Here is a 20,704-nt window from a genome sequence, read left to right on the forward strand (position 1 = left end):
CTAGGCAAAGAGTGCGACGGAAAACGAAGAAACTCCCTTGCAGATTCAGACCTAGAAGAGCTAATCTATTTGCTGAACAAAAAGTCCCCAAATCCCGACAGTGTTTGGCCTAGCCTGGGAATTCTATACCAACTCAAGAGGCACAGGTAGACTCCCTCAACAGAAATTGACAGGCAGCTGGAGGACTCTTGTTCCATAACTGACCTACAGAACTCACTACCACAGAATGTTGTCAGGGCCAGCAGTATCAGGTAAGGTAACTATAATAATATTATAAAGTAACTATATCAGTAGTTACTGGCCATGATGGGTGCAGTTTTGCACTTTCAGGAACAGTATACCTAAGACTGTCAGACACAGGGTATTTATGCCACAATAAGACTCTACTGTTGGCAAAAATAGGATGCTGAACTAGATGGACCATTAGTCTGACCCAGCCTGGCTATTTGTGTTCTAAAGCCTCCCTGCATTGTATCAAATATGACCTCTGAGCCATGGCAGACAGAAACAGCAGCCGGATCTGCCTAGACTGGGAGGGGAGGGAGGGAGCGAGAAATCTGGTTAGGATTTGTAGCCTCCCACAGGTAAAACCACGAGGAGTCTTTCTGCCCAGCATCTGCTTAGCATGTAGGACAGAGCATCTCTCACTCCCAGCTACATTCCCATTGAGCAATTTTGTATGCAGTTCGCAATTCCGTTCCTCCCGCCTGCAATGACTCTTTTGTAAAGTCTAAAAGTCAGGGCTGAAAAGCAGGTCCAGAGTCCATCCTCCTCTATTCAGACACCTCTCAATAGCTGCCCTGAGCTGGCACTCGCACCGCCCACCGGGGCATGGGAACCTGGCACACACCAGCGGCTTCTGGAAACAAAGGGACCCCCGCCCCAGCAGGCTGCGCCCTCTTCCCCCAGGCGCTGAACACAAAGTTGGGCTAGGACTAAATGGGATGAGTTGTCACAGCAAGACTCAGGACAGAAAACCAGGGGTGAGTAACTGGTAGATCTCATGGGACTATCTTACCCACCCAAGCACTAGTGGCAAGGAAAATAAGCAACGTCGTCCAAGAAGTTCACTCTGACTTTGCAGATTCATCTGGCAATGGAATTGTTTGAGCATTATTAAATACGATCCAGAGTAGAGAAAGGAAGGTTCCAGAAGGTGTTCAAAGCAAATGAAATGGACATAACAGGGTCTTGAGGGGAGCTGGAGAGTACCCGTAGCACAGGTGTCCAACTCTGGCGCTTCAGATGTTCATGGACTACAGTTCCCATCAGCCCCTGTCAGAATGGCCAATTGGTGGGAATTGTAGTCCATGAACAACTGGAGCACCAGAGTTAGACACCCCTGCCATAGCAGATCTGTAAAGATGCAGGGTGAGATAAGGGAGAGCAAAGGGAGACAGCAAGGTCTCAGCTGAAGACGGGGGTAGGGTGGGGCTTTGAAAAGAACTCAAAGGATAAATTCAACAAAGGATGAATTTTACACTTGATGCAGAAAGAAGTGGAAAAGAGCACATCAGGGAGCAAACCTCTCTCTCCTCCATCTATTTGGAAAGAACCTAAAGGGGCACACAGTCAAGGACTGCACTATCCCCAATGTGCCGGCTCTTTCCTCGTAACAAGTAGAATGACCCCATGAGGGAAGAGGCTACTCTGGCACACAGAGCAACATGGCAGGAGAGGCAAAGCAGCCAACAGTCCTGCATTCTCTTGATCACTGCCCCCTTCTCCACAGAATATGTGCTGCTCATGGTCCTCGTACAGAGAACTCTCTCCTTCTCTGTGAGCAGCTATATGGAAGCACCAGGAAAATGATCTATTCATGAAGAATCAAAAGTGTGTGTGTGGGGGGGGGGGGGTAACAGCTGATGCCACTGCTTCCTTGCAAAGAAAAAAGTCAAACAGCCGCTCCACACCAGAGGATTCTCTATCTCAGAGCCTGGTGCCTTCCCATTCCAAGTCCACTACGCTATGTCAGCCACTCCAAGTCACAGTTCCCAACAGGTGCGTAATGGACCAGGCAGAAGCTGACATTTGTGAATGAGTCTCTTGAAGGGCCTCTTCATACAAGTTGTGTGCATAATTCTCCGTACACATTGTTAATGCACAGTACTTAAAAAACAAGAGTTTGATGTGGACGCATGCCACGTGCAGCTGGCTGGAGCTGAAATGTGCAACTATATCAAAGCAGTCCATGGATCTTCAGATCCTCTGAAGATGCCAGCCAGATATACAGGCGGAACGTCGGGAGAAAATGCTGCTGGAACACGGCCATACAGCCCGGAAACCACACAACACCCCAGTGATTCCGGCCGTGAAAGCCTTCGACAATACATAGTCCATGGATATATTGCGAACAGAAATCTGAAGGCAGCAATACTGAGTTAGTCACAAGTGGCTCTTTTTCAGTCCCTTGAACTCTCCCAAAGTCAGTGGAAGGCCACCCCCTAGTGGTTAATTCAGAAAACTGGTTAAAACAGAGGACATACTCTTCTCCTCTCCCTGGGGATTCTGGAACTCCAAGGGTACCTCCACACAAAAAATCCAACCATGGTCACTTCCACATGGTGAAAATTCTTCACAGTGGGCATGACAGCTCCACGGAGAAATATCACCATCTTGAAGCAGCCATAGTAGGCTGCAGAGGCATATATAGCCACAATGGAGGATCAGCATAACAGGTTTAATTATTTTAGTTGACTCAGCCCCCGTGGCTGGCATTCCCCCCCCCCCCCAATACCTTCAAAGTGGCTTTTTTAGGATTTTAAAATCAGCAATTGACATATTTCCACAGTATTATAATAATCTATCCTCTGAATACCCAGCATTCATATTTTAAAATATGCTTCTCTAACCCTTTTTATTGTGAAGATATAAGGAAAAAGGCATATCTCTGCAATAAAATGGCTAAAGTGCTTACTTCTTCATGAAGGCTGAGAAATTCAGAAGAATTCACCAGAAATATTGCTACAATATTATAGTGACATGTCAATTGCTGATTTTTTAAAAAAGCAAAGCACAAGAAAGCCTTGTTATGGTGATAGGGGAGTACCATAGAGGGCTGAGCCAAGAAAAATAGCGCCAACGTGGAGCAGAACTTCCAAAAATGCACATTTTTTAATCTGTATAATATGCAAACAGACCTTAACAGTGATTTATTCTAAAAGGTCATACTGAACCAGGTTTGGGAAAGACTATACCAAAGAAGGGGAAAACACAGAAAGCAGATAACTAGGGGACAACACCCGTGTGAAGTAAACTTGTCTGGAGTAAAACTTCTGTGTGGAAGCCACTCATTTGCTTGCTTTCTCGCATGCATTCTGGATCTCTGCTGGGAGCAGAGATTTCCAGGTCACACAGGACAATTTTATACTTCCTTGTTGATTACAGATACCAATCCTGGTATAACATACCATGTGTAACAGCACTTGAAATACATGGTAGGAAAGTCTGTGCTATCAATTAGGCTTAATGAATATTAAAGTTGCTCTATAAGAGTATACTGTGATTTGATCATTGTATTCTTCTATCTGCCAACTTCATTGTTCCCTTATGCCTAACCCCTTTTTAGTTTTTAAGCTATTTGTTTCCTTTTAACATTTACGTTCTTATCCCATTTCTTTTATGTTCCTTTATCTTTCTTGAGTTCTCTTTTTTATCCAACAAATTCTTTTATACATTTATCTTTTTAATAGGTTGTATTTTATCTACCTTATACTGGTCTATGACTGTAGTAAAGATTGACTGACTGGACTACTTACTACTACTTACCAATTTTCTTGTAATAGACAGGCACAAAGACATTGATGACACGGTCCAGACCCATAAGCGTCATGCAGAATACAACCAGGCACTGCAGCAGGACATTCCCCTTTGGCCAGAGGTAGAGGGAAAGCAACCGTATTTTCCGACCCAAATCCCTCCAAGTGGAGCGATGTTCTCTGTCATCTGGAAGCAGGGGCTGAGAGACAGAAATGGAAATGAGTACAGGAAAAGGAACTTTAGGGCAGAGAAACTGAAATGTTCCACCTGTTTTGTCATGGGGAAGGAAGCCAACAACCACTCTGATATGGTGCCTGAGAAAAGGTTACAGCTGGCATCTGGAGATGGGCTGAGACCGAAATTGAGCAGTGGGTGGGATGGAGAATATAGGAGATTCCCGGCAAAGGGCACAGGGAGAGACACAGCTAGACAGGGAAGCAAAGAACATTCACAGAAATTCAATGAGAAAGGCATGGGGCTAAGGGAAAACTTGACCGAAAACGGCAGGATCTCAACATCTTTACGGTTGCTTTGACAGGGCATCCAGGTTGAAGAGACAAACCTATAGCAACTTACGTCATGCATTTTCTCAGTTCTGCTTCAGCAGCAGAGACAAACCGGTACAACTAAGACCTAGATCTAAACTAGGATTAAAGGGTTTAATTGAAAGGCTAAAGGTCAGGTTTTTAGCCAGCCAAGAAAGAGTTAATTTCAAGGGATCCAACACAATAGGCCACTGCTTTCAACAGATCCCTAAATTCCCCTTCTCTTCCTTCACTCCCCATTGTTCAATCATCATAGTAGCTGACTCACTCATCCTGTTTTATGACCTATTTATGAGCTGGGCCTCACTGTGATTGGCTAGGACAGAAGGATGGAGATTTATCAGAACTATATATTTAGGACTGGCCTACAAGCTTCCTTTGCGAACAGACCCTGTGATAACATTATAACTATATTGTCGAAGGCTTTTACGGCTGGAATCACTGGGGTGCTGTGTGGTTTCCGGGCTATACTGAGAATGCTGCTAGAACACGGCCATACAGCCTGGAAACCACACAGAACCCCAACATTATAACTCTCGCATCAAAGTACTTTTTAAAGTAAGATGTATATGAGTTATGTAACTGTGTAAGTTCAGCAACAGATCAACAGACTTGCTTTCTATCATTATTTAATAATACCACACAATTCAAGTAAGTGCCTTTGCTACAAGGAAATCCAGATGTTTCAGACAACCTTCGTGCAAGGAGTGAAATAAGGAAGAAACTATGGTTCATCAATAGAAATGGATGTTGGTGTGAACAAGAGAGAAGATGGACAGTGAGGCTTCTACAGAGGCAAAGACAACAGCAGGAAGAGACCTTCAAGGTTGACGGGGAGAAAACTGCATGGAAGAGAGTCCTTGTGGCAGCAGAGGAATCAGTAGATGTTCTGAACCATGAAACTAAAAAAACTGCTTATAGGAATGCTTCAAGTGAGAATCCTGCTAGAGGACAGGTACAGTAGGCTTTGTCACATGTGGAAGAAGACTCACAGCCCCTTAAGTACAGGGGTGATTTGAGCACAATCTGCAAGAAGAGGAAGGGAAGGGTGGTGGTGGTTGGTGATCCCCCCCCCCCCGCCCCCGAGTGTTATGAAGTATCAAGTTAACTTGTGCCAACTTTAGTTTCCCAGTACCTGGGTCTAGGCTGTGACAAAGAGGTTGCAGAGAGTTACCAAGCCCACTGGTATATCATCCTGCTTGGCAATGGCACTTGGACAAAAGATCCTGAGACTGCAATCTATCGCAAGCTAAATATGAGCTGTCAGTATGACGCCACTGCAAAAAGGGCTAATATGATTTTAGGCTGCATTAAGTACAGCACCAAGTCACAAGATGTAATAGTTCCATTCTGTTTCATGTTGTTCAGACCTCATGTCTGGAATACGGTCTCTAGTTCTGGGTACCACAGTTCAAGAATGATGTAGATAAATTGAAGCAGGTCCATATAAGGGCCACAAAAGATAATTGTTGGTTTGGAAAACAAATCCTACAAGGAAAGATTGAAGGGATTGGGTATGTTTAGCCTGGAGAAGAGAATACTGGAGGAAGGTATGTTCCTGCTCTTCAAATACCTGCAAGGCATTTATGGAAGAGAGCAAACTCTTGTTCTTTGCTGATCCTGAGAACAAGACCAGATTCAAGGGTCTTAATTGTACAGGAGGGTAGATTTCTGTTGCACATTAAGAATAATCTCTGTAAGGGCTGTCCAACAAAGGAACAATGGGGAGGGTCTTCTTTAGTGACAGCCATCTGTCAGGAATGCTCTAGCTCTAGATTTCCTGCATTGAGAGGGGGGTTGGACCAGGTCTACACAGTCTCTTCCAATGTTGGGACTCGTGCAGAGGGCCCATAGACCCCACCCAGCCCCTACTGCATGAAGAAGAAGAATCTCCAGAATTGGAACCATGGCGATTCCAACTTCACCCACCATTCTCAAGCTATTCTAAGATATGGGAACAGTTGATTCCACTTCAAGGCACATTCGATAATAGATGCCCATTATGCTAGTCAAATTATCCTAGAGGAGCAGCTTATCTAGTTATACTGATCATTTTTCTTATTTGTAATACCAAACATATAGTAAGAAGTCAAGTTAAAATTACCAGACTCTTAAAATATATTTTAAGAAACTAATAACCTGGAGGCCATCGGATACTTAAGAATAAATAAGTGAAAGGGTGGGGGTGGGGGGAACTACTCAAGAAATGGAAGTCTGGCCAGGCTTCTAACAAGGAATTGCCGACTCCATCAGTTAGTACTGTTAAAATCTTAAGATTTGCTCTAATGCCCAACAGACACAAATTCCAAGAGCAGTCGGATAGATAGCCCTGGGAAACTTACATGGCAAATTGTGTACAATAAGAAACTGTGAAATTGTTTTATTTTTGCATAATATATACAATTGAGAACTTGCTTTTTCCAGAGAATTCAAGCTTTTAAAAATCATCCTGGGGCACTGTATCACACATATTTTTATCCAGCCACCAGCAGTGAATTAGAATCATTCACACCAGTATGACTTGTCAGTGGGTTATGATCTAAGATAGAGTAGAGTCGACCATAGCAGAGAAGGGAGACGGGAGGGAAGCCTCTTGCTGAAACAGAAGATTGCCCCGGCCTCCTTGTGACTGCACATCTACAATGCAACTCGATGCAATCCAGGAGAGAAACACACAGCTCCATCTGCTGGGGATCATTCACACCTGCTGGATTTGATCATTAACGCAAGCAAGTCTGTAGCAATTAATGTTCAAGTATTTTCAGCCTCAGCCCATACTTAAAATCCTCTCCATTGGCTACTAGCCTACCAGATTAACATCAATTTACAACATGATGACCTTATTTCATGCCTTGGCTACAGTAAGATCAAGAAATCACAGGCAAATCCAGTATCATCTTACTATATAAGAAGCAAGGCACACTGGCAACAACCCACTTTTTACGGCTGGAGCAGAAGATGGTGGGGTGGGGTGATTGAAAGGGATGGGGGGGAATGAGAGGGATAAAGGGAAATGAACTGGATTAAAATGAATGGGGGTGGGGCAGGGAAATAAGAAGAATGAAAGTGGGGGCTGGACCAAAGGAAAAGGGTGGACTTAGTAAAGTTGCCAATTTCCAGGGGGTGCCAGGAGTGACCCGAGCAACATTTTTTTGGAGCCCATTGTATCTTTTTCCCACAAAGGGCTTCATTGTTAGTTAATAAATAATGTTTAGAATTTTAATTGCTCATTTCATGTGTTTTGTATATTATCTCAGTAGTAGCTGCCACAGACCTGAATTATGTTGTTATTCCCAGCAGACTGTATAAAAGGGAAGAGCTGCAGAAAAGTTGTGTCTCAACATAATCTGACTGCACCTCTCAGCAAGTTTTATATGCCTGAACTGGCCTTACTAGCCAGTTTTTATACAACTGGCCCCGCCCTTTCAGTGAACTTCTACCTAGAGCAGTGGTGGCGAACCTTTGGCACTCCAGATGTTATAGACTACAATTCCCATCAGCCCCTTCCAGCATGGCCAATTGGCCATGCTGGAAGGGGCTGATGGGAATTGTAGTCCATAACATCTGGAGTGCCAAAGGTTCGCCACCACGGACCTAGAGTAAGCTGCCTGTTTGTCCTCCTCTCATTTCTGTTGTTGCTACCTCTCCTAACTGAGGATGACAGCAGGATGACAGACGTGGTTTTCCCTAGAAATACTGCACCAGGAAAGAAATAATTGCTAGATCTCTTACCATCTTGCTGCTGCTGGGACACAGCAGCCTTTTAGCACTAGAGGCCACCTTGCACCAGGTCAGGTCCTTGGCCCCTGGGGTCCACTCCTGGCAGCAACATTCCAGGATCTCACATGGAGATTCTATGGACTCTGCCCTTCTGCTTGTGATCTGTTCATCTGGAGATGCCAGGGACTGTTCCTGGCCCCTTCCGCATGCCAACCATTTCCTCTGCCACTGAGCTATGGTTCCCATTGCTTCAAAGTAGTAGCAGCAATGGCTGGCGCACTTAGACCTCACACTGACCTGCACCATCCATGAACTGAATTTGTGGTGTCTTTCCTTTGCAGTAGCCTCTTCTACTCCACAGGAAGTTTGTTCCTGAGGTTGTAGGAGCTACATGCAGACACAATCAAGCAAGCTGGGGGGGAGGGGGGAGGAAGGGAAACAGCATTTTGTGTCTTCTTTCAGTGGAGCTCCAATTGCCACAGGAGGTATTTTCCCAGGAACTAGAAGGGGTTATGTAAATAGCAAGGAAAGGTGAAGGTACCACATGCACAGATAGTACACTATAGTCAACCGTTTTCTTTCTACTCCAGATCTGAGGAGTAGAGCACATATTAGTCACTGCCATGATCCTGGTGAAACTGGCCTGAGAATTGGGCATCTCCACACTCCCACTGGGAGGACATGTTGATTCATGAAGGAGTGCCACACCTTAATTGCCAGGGTGTAAATCCTTTGCCACCCAAAGGCAATTTTTAGAGGCATCTCTGTGTCAGCTGTAATGCACACTCCAGCCTAAGACTTGACTTCCTGTGGCAACTGTAGGGCCTTCTTCCAAATGGCAGTTAGTTGAAGAGAAATCAAAAAACTCCAGTTCCTTACAACGTGATGTTCCTGGCTCCCACACCACCCAGCTGGTTCACGTAAAAGAGACAGACATAGAGGAGACTGCCTTTAGGATCACAGAGGCCCACCTGTCTGGTTTCCACGTCACGTTCATCTTCATTAATTAGCAGCATGTAGGGCTTCTTTGGCAGGCCAGGGGCCTTCATCCCCAAGGTGAAGAGGGTGAAGGTGCAGATGTAGCGTAGTAACCACAGACTGAACTGAACCTGGGGGAGGTGATCAAAGGTCAGATATTTTCTTGTAGCCTATCTCCCCCTTCCCCTTGTTACAAATAATAAAGCCCTGGTGCATCCAATCAATACTCGTCATAGTCCAAAATCCCACTTCCCACAACAGTCAACCCAATGGTTTAGAAAACCCAAAAGGAGGATTTAAAAGCCAACAGCTGCCCTCCTCTCTTAGCAACTGGTAAGAAAAAGTCTGACCCTAGTTTTCACAGTCTTATCTGACAACTGAACCCGGGACTCAGTGCAAATGGCATGCTCAAAATGTTAAAGAGTCAGTGACTACCTCATACCATCCTAAACAGATTTACATATATCTAAGCCCACTGGTTTCAATGAGCTTAGAAAGAGATAACTCTGCTTAGGATGGGACTGCAATTGAACTTCAAGGTTGACTACATATAATGCTGGCACATCAGCAAAAAAGCTTGCAGCTTGAAAAAAAGAAATCATGCATTCAGGAGCCCATGTTGGATCAAGATAACAGTGCAGGAGAAGGAGGGGGGAGATTCTCAATCTGAAACAGCTAGGAGGAGCTGCTACCTGCCCTATGGGGCAAACATACAGATGTCCATATCAGAGCATGTATTATAACAGCTTCTTGGGTCATTCCTATCAGGAAAACAGCGTAGCCTAAACCCAACCCAATTAAAATCAGGCCCAATATGAAGAATTCTTTTTTTAAAAAAAAAAGGCAAACAAAATGCTAGTCTTCATGGAAAGCTCAGAATGGAGTGCCCATTGAACCCCAAGTACATGTTTTGAACTCAGGTCTTCCTAATCCAGTGTCCTATCCCATACTCTATTCCCAAGATCTAGTCCTGGGTCAGACAGCCTGGAGAAAGGGAAAGTGCCATTAACGGCATTTGACCAGACCAAAACAAATTTGAAATCAAATGACCAGTAAAATACTGTTTAAAGTATTCATTTATTAGAACAGTAAAAAAAACAGATTGGGGTACACTTGCTTCCAGCATTTTCTGACCCCTGTTCCTCCTGTTCTATGGTATGTAGAAAAAGCTAGGCCATGGGATTTAGCTGAGTGAGGAGGGGGAAGAGCAGGAGCTCTCTGGAGTGGTAGGCAGGGGACACTTGCTGTTAAATGAGGGGTGTAAGACTTTGATTCTTGCTGAACAGGGAAGCAAAGGTCCCCCATTCCTTCCTATTGTTATCAAATAGTGACATGATGCAAAAAAAAAGACAAACAAATGAAGATGTGTCCAACTGTTGGCATTGTAACCTACAAGACACATGTCTTAAACATATGCTTTGGCACCTGTCCAATTAATCAATCTTTTTGGGAAGAAGTAGTTTCTTACATCAGTTTTACATTACAATATGCATAGATCTTTTCAGAATGCTTAGGGACTTTTAAACTATTTGCCTGTCTCCGGGAGACTGAATGATGGTCAACCAAAATGGACTCTCCTTGCCCTTATTGTTTCAAGAAGATTCATATTACAGTGGGAAGATCAATGTCCACTTCCAGAAATCCAATAGATCGAGGACCTACAATTTTATCAGTATATGAATGTTTGGCACACAGGCTACAATTGCACATGGTCATAGTTTTAGACCTTTGGAAAACTGCTTACAATGTAGACCTGCCACCATTGTTGTTATTTCTTTTTGTTTGGGGTAATTCAAAATTAATTTTAAAAACACACCTTTTCCAATGTGTTCTGCAGTTCCTGCAATATTTCAACAAACTGTCAGCACCCATCACAAACAAAAGGGAGATGCTTTGTGAGTGCTTTGTACTAAAAAGGAATTAAAATATTTAAATAAAAAATTGATAGTGTCTAGTAACAACGAGAGTTAGATGAGACTGAAAACATTCAGGCCTTCTTAGTTAAGGCTGCATAAACAGGATTCCTCCAAATTACAGTAACAGGCAGCCAATGCACACAGAGGTCTTGGGCCTGTATTGGCAAGAGAAACTACCTCAGTTGTTGTGAGAATAAATGACAAAAAGTTACAAGACAAGAAGAAGAAGAAGAAGAAGAAGAAGAAGAAGAAGAAGAAGAAGAAGAAGAAGAAGAAGAAGAAGAAGAAGAAGAAGAAGAAGAAGAAGAAGAAGAAGAAGAAGAAGAGGAGGAGGAGGAGGAGGAGGAGGAGGAGGAGGAGGAGGAGGAGGAGGAGTTTGGATTTATATCCCCCCTTTCTCTCCTGTAGGAGACTCAAAGGGGCTGACAATCTCCTTGCCCTTCCCCCCTCACAACAAACACCCTGTGAGGTGGGTGGGGCTGAGAGAGCTCTGAGAAGCTGTGACTAGCCCAAGGTCACCCGGCTGGCGTGTGTGGGAGTGTACAGGCTAATCTGAATTCCACAGATAAGCCTCCACAGCTCAGGCGGCAGAGCTGGGAGTCAAACCCGGTTCCTCCAGATTAGATACACAAGCTCTTAATCTCCTACGCCACTGCTGCTCCTGGGCCACACTCTTTCAGCCTACCTCACAAGGAAACCAGGTATGGCATAAAGAGCATGGCATAAAGACAAGCCATTTGTTCCACAGGATGACGGGAAGAAAAGAGGGTAGGAAAGCAGTGCTGAAACCACTGGACAATTAAGTCATACATCACAAATTTTATTTCAGAAGGTGCTGACAGCATCCCATTACTTTTCCAAAAGTTACACCCATCTTCTTACACCAAATGAAGGGTCAAAAGCAACCTTTGGGGATTATTTACTAGTTGGCATACAAGAATAGAGTGGCCCTGATCACTTACCTAAGATGAGATATTTGACACTATATTTGACTACAAATAGTTGACTACAAATGGGGCAAAATCTCCAATCTGCCCTGACACTCACTGCGTGATCCTGGGCCACACTCTTTCAGCCTACCTCACAAGGAAACCAGGTATGCCAATCTAAATTCTTTTGAGGACTGAATATATTCTTATGCCCTGGCATTTCTAACCCTTTTTGGGGATCAGTTCAGTTTTTATTGTATTGGACGTGAGCTACCTTGAGCAGGTTCTGCATGCCAATTCTCTAAATAAATAAAGGGTGAAATAAACATTTAATTGCTTAACAAGGAATCTATGGGATTGAGATCAGTTCTCCTCTTTTGTCTTGCTTCAAGAGGGCCAGGTGCACAGTTTGTCAATGCAAGGAAACTGGAAATCTCAGACCGACAGCCAGAAAACTGTACAAATGGGACCTTATGCTGAGTGACTGGAAAAAGTCCTGCTACAATGACTCAGCAAAACAATATCTTCCCAAGAGTATATAAGTAAGCACACAGGCATACATAGACACACACACATAAGCCTTCTCTGGCCCAAAGTGACTCAGCAAAAGTGTACTGAACAAAGCAGGCTGGGAGGAAAAAGATAAGCAGTGCCTGGCACTTAAGAACATCAACAGCAGCTAGCGTGTGCTTGCACCATTTGATCAACCTCTTCCCCTAAACCATTTTGTCTAAAAACTGTAGGCTAGACTCCGTTCTTCCCACACAATCATCCAGCACAAGAAAAGGATGGCATCTGAGTCCAGTGGAAGGGCTGGGGTGCTTGCTGCTACTTGGCAGGGTCATAGATCCTTGATGGAGTGGCTGAAGATTCACCTCTCCCCACAGAAGTGAACATTTGGAATGCTCTAAGGTTGACCTTTTCTTATGGAAAGGGCCTCTCTGTGTTTAAGACCTGCATGAGAGGCAGAAAATCAACAGGGAAGGTCTTTCTCATCACTGAATCTCCATGGCGGTAAAGCCTTGCCTGATGATTTCCTTGCTCACTTGCATTTTTTAAGGGCTTCTTTTCCATAAAAAGGAAATGGTTGTACTGCACATACACACAGATGGCTCTCATTCAAATTATTCACAATTTTCCTTAGGAGAACTCTTGATTATCACCAGTTTTTTTTAAAAAAACAACACCTTCATCCCACTTGTGAGCTAATTCATAACTGATTCCCAAATTCCCATCTGGATACCTGTTCACACAGCACTAATTCAAGGGATGAGATGTGCAGTTTCTGCCTCTTTTATCCTTGCTGAATGCACAATCAGGGTGTTTCAGATCCTGGTAAACCTCTTCCAGTGAACATGGCTAACACAGACCACAGCAGGGCCAGAACAAACAGTGAAATCTGCCATGACGTCGGCCCACTTTTAGCGCCAGGGTGCTCCTAGCAAAGTGAGATGCTCTTGCCTTACAGCACCAGACAGGTATTATGCCCCTGGCCTCCTCTCTAGACTCTGCATTGACTCACCTTTTGGTTGGTGTCTTCTAAGCCCCACCACCAGAGAGGGCTATTCCAGGAGACGAAGGCTAGGTTCTCAGCAGCAAAGGCCAGAGCCCAGAAGAAGAGTAGGATAGCTCCATGGCCTCGGATCCGGTCTTGTACCATCACTCTGGTGCGTTCCAAATGCAGTAGCCCAATTGAACTGGCCCAGCTCACAGCAGATAGGCAGGCATATAGTACCACATAGCCATGGAGCTGACGCATACCCAATGCTTGCCATAGCAAAGCAACAAAGGGCAGCAGTGCAAGTAGCAGGGAAAAGAGGACTTGTATGTAGTACAGTCGGGAACGAGGGATATATTTTGGCTCCATGATGCGGCTAAACCTGGCATAACAGGCAGACTGAAGGGCACCCAACAGGAGACAAACGCTGAGCAACACTGCAGGCACCAGAGTGAAATAGAAACAGGGGTACAACCCCTGCTGAGCCCATGCTTGGTTCAGAGACTCATTCCCTTCACAGTAGCTTTGTAGCACCACCATCCTGCCAGTTGAGGAGCTGTAGAAACATTGATGAAAGAAACGAAAAGGAAATTGGGGTGCATATGGGCACCAAAGTATGCAAATGAAAATATACACGTTCATCATGCCTCCATGTCTTTAGGTACCAAATGCAAACGTGCACACAGGAATATCGTACACTCTAACTATATGCCTATATATGTAAGCATGAGTATGTTTGTTGATACAGAGCAGATATTTTGGCCCATCTAACTCAGGATCCTGTTTGTCCTTAGCCAATAATATTATGCCCCCAAGAAAAGGCTGAGCGAGATGCTTTACAGAGAAAAGAACAGGAAAACTAGTAAGGCTAGTGAGATTGCTTGGCACCCTTTCCTTCCACACCACTTGCTACTAACCAGCAGAATGACAAAAAGCTGGGCTAGAAGAGTCAGGTGGCTGATGTTTTTTGCCTTCTCCTGGAGCAGAAATCAGTCGCTGTTTTTACTTCCCACTCTTGGGTTTGGAAAAATCCTCCACAAAAGACATCAAAACAATCACAAGTAGGGAAGAGGAGGAAGGGGCTGAGCTTCTAAGTTAAAGACCTCTGATTTTTCTTTAGCTTTCACTCACACAAAAATAAATTGCTATTTTCAAGTCTTCTTCTAAAGCCTTACATTGTTTTTCCCTTTCTGACACATCATAAAAATAGTCAAGCCATCATGTTGTTACTATGCTGTCCTTGTCAAATCTCCTCCCTTTCATCCTCAGATGTTTCAGGTCAGCTGTTCTATATTTTATTTCCCAAGCGATGAACTATTACTGAGAAGGCAGTGTCTTGCCCAAAGGGCACCCAGGGGCCATAAGGCTGAGCTGAGAGAGAGACCAGTCCAACACTGCCCACATAGTCTGCGGTGACAGCAACAGTGCACAACAATTGCCACACGTGTTTTTAACATGCCACTCTCCTTCACAAATAAATAGTTACTTGCCTTTTGTATTCATAGAATCATAGAGTTGGAAGACACCAGAAGAGCCATCAAGTCCAACCTCCTCCCATGCAGGAACACACAATCAAAGCACTCCTGACATATGATCATCCAGCCTCTGTTTAAAAATCTCCGAAGAAGGAGATTCCATCACTCTCCAAGGCAGTGAATTCCACTGTTGAACAGCCCTGACAGTCAGAAAGTTCTTCCTAATGTTTAGGTGGAATCTCTTTTCCTGCACCTTGAATCCATTACTCCATGTCCTGATGCAGTGATGGTGAATCTTTTCGAGACCGAGTGCCCAAACTGCAACCCAAAACCCACTTATTTATCACAAAGTGCCAACATGGCAATTTAACCTGAATACTGAGGTTTTAGTATAAAAAAAAGGTTGGCTCCAAGCCACACGTTACTCGGGAGTAAGCTTCGTGGTAGTCGGTGGCTTTGCTTTGAAGCAACTGCACAACACTTCAAACGGGTAAATCACGAACCTAGGAGGGTTTACTCAGAAGCAAACCCCATTGCCAGTTACCGAGCTTACTCCTAGGTAAAGGATCACGCTTTCGTTCTTCCCATGAAAATCAGTAGGGTTTAACAGTGCTTAACAGGGTTACCTGCACTGCATCCCCAAAACTAGGTCTTAGGTTTAATGCTAATAATCTCCCTGAAATAATTACACTATTTTCATACGATGAACTCTGTGCACGCATGCCCACAGAGAGGGCTCTGAGTGCCACCTCTGGCACCCGTGCCATAGGTTCGCCACCACTGTCCTAGTCTCTGAGGCAGCAGAAGACAAGCTTGCTCCCTCTTGACATGACATCCCTTCAAATATTTCAACATAGCTATCATGTCCCCCCCTTAACCTTCACTTCTCCAGACTAAACATCCCCAGCTCCCTCTCTTCGTAGGGCATGGATTCCAGACCTTTTACCATTTGGATTGTCCTCCTCTGGACATGTTCCAGCTTGTCAATAACCTTCTTAAATTGCGGTGCCCAGAACTGAACACAGTACTGTAGGTGAGGTCTGATCAATGCAGAGTAGAATGGGACATAACTTTCCTCTATCTAGAGACACTATACTCTTATTGATGCATCCCAGAATTGCATTGGCTTTCTTGGCTGCCATATCACACTGCTGCCTCATGTTCAGTTTGTGGTCTACTAAGACTCCCAGATCCCTTTCACTTGTACTGTTGTCAAGTCAAGCCAGGTATCACTCATCCTTGTCAATAATTTTTTTCTGCCTAAGTGAAGAATCTTTCATTTATCTCTGTTGAAATTCATTTTGCTAGTTTTGGCCCAGCTCTCTAATCTGTCCAGACAATTTTGAATCCTGCCCCTGTCCTCCAGGGTATGAGCTACCCCTCCTAGTTGGTATCATCTGCAAATCTGATTAACATGCTCTCTATTTCATTACCCAAGTCATTGATAAAAAATATTGAATACCATTGGGCTCAGGACAGAACCCTGTGGCACTCCACTACTCCTTTCCAGGATGAAAGTGAGTAATTGATGAGCACTTTTTGTGTTCTGCCAGTCAACCAATTACAAATCCACCCCAGCCTTTTACTAGTTAGTAGAGAGCGGCGCCGGCGTGAAAGGAAAAGGTGCCAAGCAATCCCACTGCCCTGTATTTTAGTAATCACTTGGGGGTCGGCTACAGAAGGAGGTGGGAGGAATTACCGTTCAACTACGGGAGGGGGGAGGGGCAATGATTACAATCTGAGTATCCATGATTAATCCTAAATGGAGAGACGTCTGTTGTCCCCCATAGCGCGAAGGAGGTATGTATTGCATACAGCTGGCATGATCTGGGGTGAACTGAAGGGGGGCGGCGACGTCACTTTTCGCCCTGACCCCTGCCAGCAGGCAAAGGCGGCACAACAAGGCGGGTTGAAAATCTCACCGAGCAACCAGATCTCTGCCACCCCCCACCCCCACCCCCACCCCGGCCCGGCCTCCCGCCAGGCCCTTCCTCGACCTAGGCACGATGCACGCTCACTTGCCTGTCCAACCTTCAGTTGCTCGGCCGGTGCAACAACAGACCGCCTCCTGACAAAGGTTCAGCGCGATCGGAGCCACCGCAGCAGGCCTGACCTGCGTCCCCGGGTCCTAGAGCGTACGGAGTTCCCTGGCTCCTACTCGGTCCTAGCGCCCACCGGCAATGCACTCTTGTCAAATTCAATAAAATTATTTCTTTATTAATTCTACTCTCTTGTGGTAGCAATTTGATCTTTAAGAGAATTGGCTCAAAGGCAATTGGCTCAATAATTTATTTCAACTCTGGCCGCAATCAGGCCTAGGGGACACAGAGGCCTCAGATACGCCCTTACAAAACGTATTTCAGCAGTTTGGGTTACCAGTCTCCCGGTGGGACCTGGAGGCCTCCCGGCGTTACAGATGACCTCCACACCACAGAGATCAGTTCCCCTGGAGAAAATGGCTACTTTGAAGGTAGGGATGTCAGCCCCCAGATGGGAAGATTGGACCGGCAGAACACAGCTCATCTATACAGAACAGAAATCAACTCCCCTGGAGAAAATGGATGCTTTGAAAGGTGGACTGCTGGGATTCAGCAGGTTTGCACCACTTCGGCAGAACCGGTTGTTAAAATGGTGCTTATAAACAACCAATTGTGAAATTATTTGACTCCCACCACCGGAACCGGTTGTTAAATTATTTGAATCCCATATTGCACCTGACCGCACTGATGTCTCTGTACTGGCAAGAACCCACCCCAAATCAGATGTTTCCCAACCAGGATCTGGAATCCCTAAACCCTATGCCCTACCATGAGAACCAGACAAACCTATTTGAAGGACAGACTTTATGCATTATACCCTGCTGCACTCCCTCCCTCCCTTCCCTCAACCCCAAATCTCTAAGACTTCCCAACCCAGACCTGACAACCCTAGTAACCAGTGCAATGGTATGACTACAATGTAGGCTGGAGAGACCTGGGTTCAAATTCACTTTGATAATCCTAGGGTTGAAAATGGGCCAGGATTCACTACCCTACTAATCTGTGAAAATATGAGTTTAGGCTAGTCTGTCATTACCTACCTCATAGGGCTGTGGCATAATGCCATGTGTATTATCCTGAATTCCCAGTGCAGGAAGAGATCTGCTGTTGGCCCTGTATGGCTTAACAGTTAACTAAACCTAACAATCAACTTCTTGAAGGTCTTACTAGTGTTTGAATAGGAAAACGCTTCTGGGCAGTATGAGCACAGTGCCCCTCACCTATCTATTCCCACACTGCAATTTTGCATTCTTGAACAAACTTGAGTATGCACTTTCGAAAGATGTAATTTTGTTTGTGGGAGTTTCTGGATGGATTATTCTTAACAGTGAAGATTAACAGTCCATCATTTTAAAAGCTTAGATTAACATGTTTGTATCTTATTGTTCTATTGTACATTGATAAGAATTCATAATTATTCTGATATTCCCATACATTGGGCTTACTTTGTGTAGGACACTTTCCAAATATGCAACTGACTACAAGAGCAAATTTATTCATAGTGCGGGGGACACACACATTTTCCTGGATGAATTCCAACTGTAACAGTCTTGCTTGTTCCTCAACAGCTGTGAATATTTTTAAAACTTACATAAGCAATGTTCTTCAATCCCACCCTCTGTATTTAAAAACAAACAAACAGGGGAGGAATAAAGCCACTGTTACCCATCCACACCTTAGGAAATTTGTTTTCATGCTGGGTTACAAAATATGACCACCTTACCTTGCACCAGGGCCCCAGAATGAAGAATCAGAGCAGAAAGGCCAAAGAATGGTACAAGTCTTCCCACAATGAATCAGCACACCCCTTTTCTTTTATAGTCAGGCTTTATTGTGACTTATCTCAAGTAAAATGGGTTTAAGAAAAGCAGACCGGTGTTTCATGTTGAAGATGGAACTGAAGATCAGATACAACAGCCTAGTCAAGATTGGCTCCCCGTGGCCAAAGTTCTTACACTTAAAGTCCCATTTCCCCAAAACAAACAATTACTTTATGCTCCAAAATGTCATACAAAAATCTTCACCTCCAAATAAAATGAGCATTACTAAAGATGAGGAAAGTTGGATTAGTATTTGGCTCTGTAGAATTCAACAATCCCAAAATCGTGTTGTGCTCTGTTCTTAATGTACTATCAGTGCCGTATTTTCAGTATAAAAACTGTCAGTCCTTCAGCAATCACAGAATCCCAAAGCCCCTGATTCTCAAAACGGACACAATAGATCATCAGGCCTCAGTGAAATGGGAATGTGTCCTTCCTTAGATGTAGCCCATATAAGAATACGTTCCTATATAGGAGGACCTAGGTATTCCAGATTGTGTGTTCATGGTACCTGAACCAGCTTCCCTAATTGGCCATGCTGGCAGGGGCTGATGGGAAATTGTAGTCCATGAACATCTGATAAGAGTATGAGCTCCATCTCAGGTTCGCCACCACTTGGCTGATATGGAGACCATATGAGCCCCCACAACACCACCAAACATGACATGGGCATTTCAGGATCCAGCAATTCAGTTTGTTGCACATACCCATCATGCTTCAAGACCCAAAAAACAAAAAGCTCACAGAAGTGCCCAGAATCAATAGGGAACAGAATCCCTCCCTTTAATCAGCAGATACAGGATGCTGGGTGCAAAATCTGCTTTACAAGTCACATAGAGTCACAGCCCAGCCTTTCCAGTGCCACAAATAAACAGGAGGCAGCAGGTGGGTGTGCCATGCACACGCAGAGGGGACAAAGATAAGTACAGTACAGGGCAGCTGGCAAATCCCATCCCATGTCATAGCTAGTCCAGTGCTGTAAGCACTTCCACAGGGAACAAGCAAGGCAACCATTGCCCAGGGCAATATAGATCATGGCCAGCACAGATCAAGGCTGCAATCTGTGGGGCTACGTTGCTAGGTTTTTTTGTGTCCAAAAATGTGTACATGGGAAAGCGGGGGGGGGGGGGGATTAATGCTATACCAGTAAGTGTTCTGAACTCTCTAAAATATGCCAGTGACCAAGGAAAGTATAAGGAAGAAAGAATCCACAACCCTACTTCAACCTATGTCCTGTTCGTTGGCCATGGTAGAAACAGGATGCCAGACCACTGGTCTGATCCAGCAGGGACCTCCTTATGTTCTAAAATTTCTTGCCTGAAGAGAGCCTTAGAACAATCTGCTGCACCCCTCCTTTCATATCCACCCTAAAAACACCAAATAACTCCTCTTCTTTAAGGTATTACCAGAAGTAGAAGAGTCATAGTTCTGTGCTGAATGTGCACTTTTCCGGCTGCTTTCAGGGGCTCTTTAGAGCTGCATGCTTGGGAATGGCAAAAACAGTTGTGAAAGCAGCTTGAAAGTGCATTATTTTGCGTGTGCGGAATGAGCCATAGTCTATGAAAAGAAGCCCTTGTTGGGATGCAGAAAGCCAGCAGCTGAAATCAACCCCAAGAACCCAGGAATTCTGACTCCCAATGACAAGCACGGCTGCTTTAAGTCAGCCCTGTGCCCCACCCCTGTGTTTCCATATTACTTTTAATTTGTAGCAGCATATCCCTTGTCCCGCACAAAGCAATGGGTTTGGCAAGAACTTGTGGGAGGTGCAGCAGCTATCACAGTAAAAGTGCTCAAAGTCCAAGCTGAGACAGTACTGGGAGTTAAATTACAGGTTTGTTCAAAACAGTGGAGAGCTGCGGCTTTGAAAGATGGGACAACATTGACCAGTGCATTGATTGGATGGATTTTACCACACCCCTCATGGATACGATTGCTGTTTACAGGCTGCTCAGAAAGGATTTCTCATGAACTTTGCTGTGCCAAGCAGATGGTTTCATGCTGCAGTGCTGGGACTGGGCAGTATAC

General features: G+C 44.7%; 1 protein-coding gene across 2 annotated transcripts in view; it reads right to left on the reverse strand.

Moving 5' to 3' along the window:
- Positions 1 to 16,916, reverse strand: part of ABCB6 (ATP binding cassette subfamily B member 6 (Langereis blood group)) — a 46,748-nt gene extending 29,832 nt beyond the window's left edge. For both annotated transcript variants that reach the window (XM_048485126.1, XM_048485125.1), the window contains exons 1-4: positions 16,843 to 16,916; positions 13,370 to 13,901; positions 8,996 to 9,133; positions 3,769 to 3,958 (exon numbers count right to left, since the gene is read on the reverse strand). In XM_048485126.1, the coding sequence (XP_048341083.1) occupies positions 3,769 to 3,958; positions 8,996 to 9,133; positions 13,370 to 13,885 (844 nt within the window). In that variant the 5' untranslated portion in view covers positions 13,886 to 13,901; positions 16,843 to 16,916. The remainder of the gene's footprint in view (positions 1 to 3,768; positions 3,959 to 8,995; positions 9,134 to 13,369; positions 13,902 to 16,842) is intronic.
- Positions 16,917 to 20,704: the final 3,788 nt, after the last annotated feature.

Source organism: Sphaerodactylus townsendi, linkage group LG02 (genome assembly GCF_021028975.2).
Source record: "Sphaerodactylus townsendi isolate TG3544 linkage group LG02, MPM_Stown_v2.3, whole genome shotgun sequence".
NCBI lineage: Eukaryota > Metazoa > Chordata > Lepidosauria > Squamata > Sphaerodactylidae > Sphaerodactylus > Sphaerodactylus townsendi.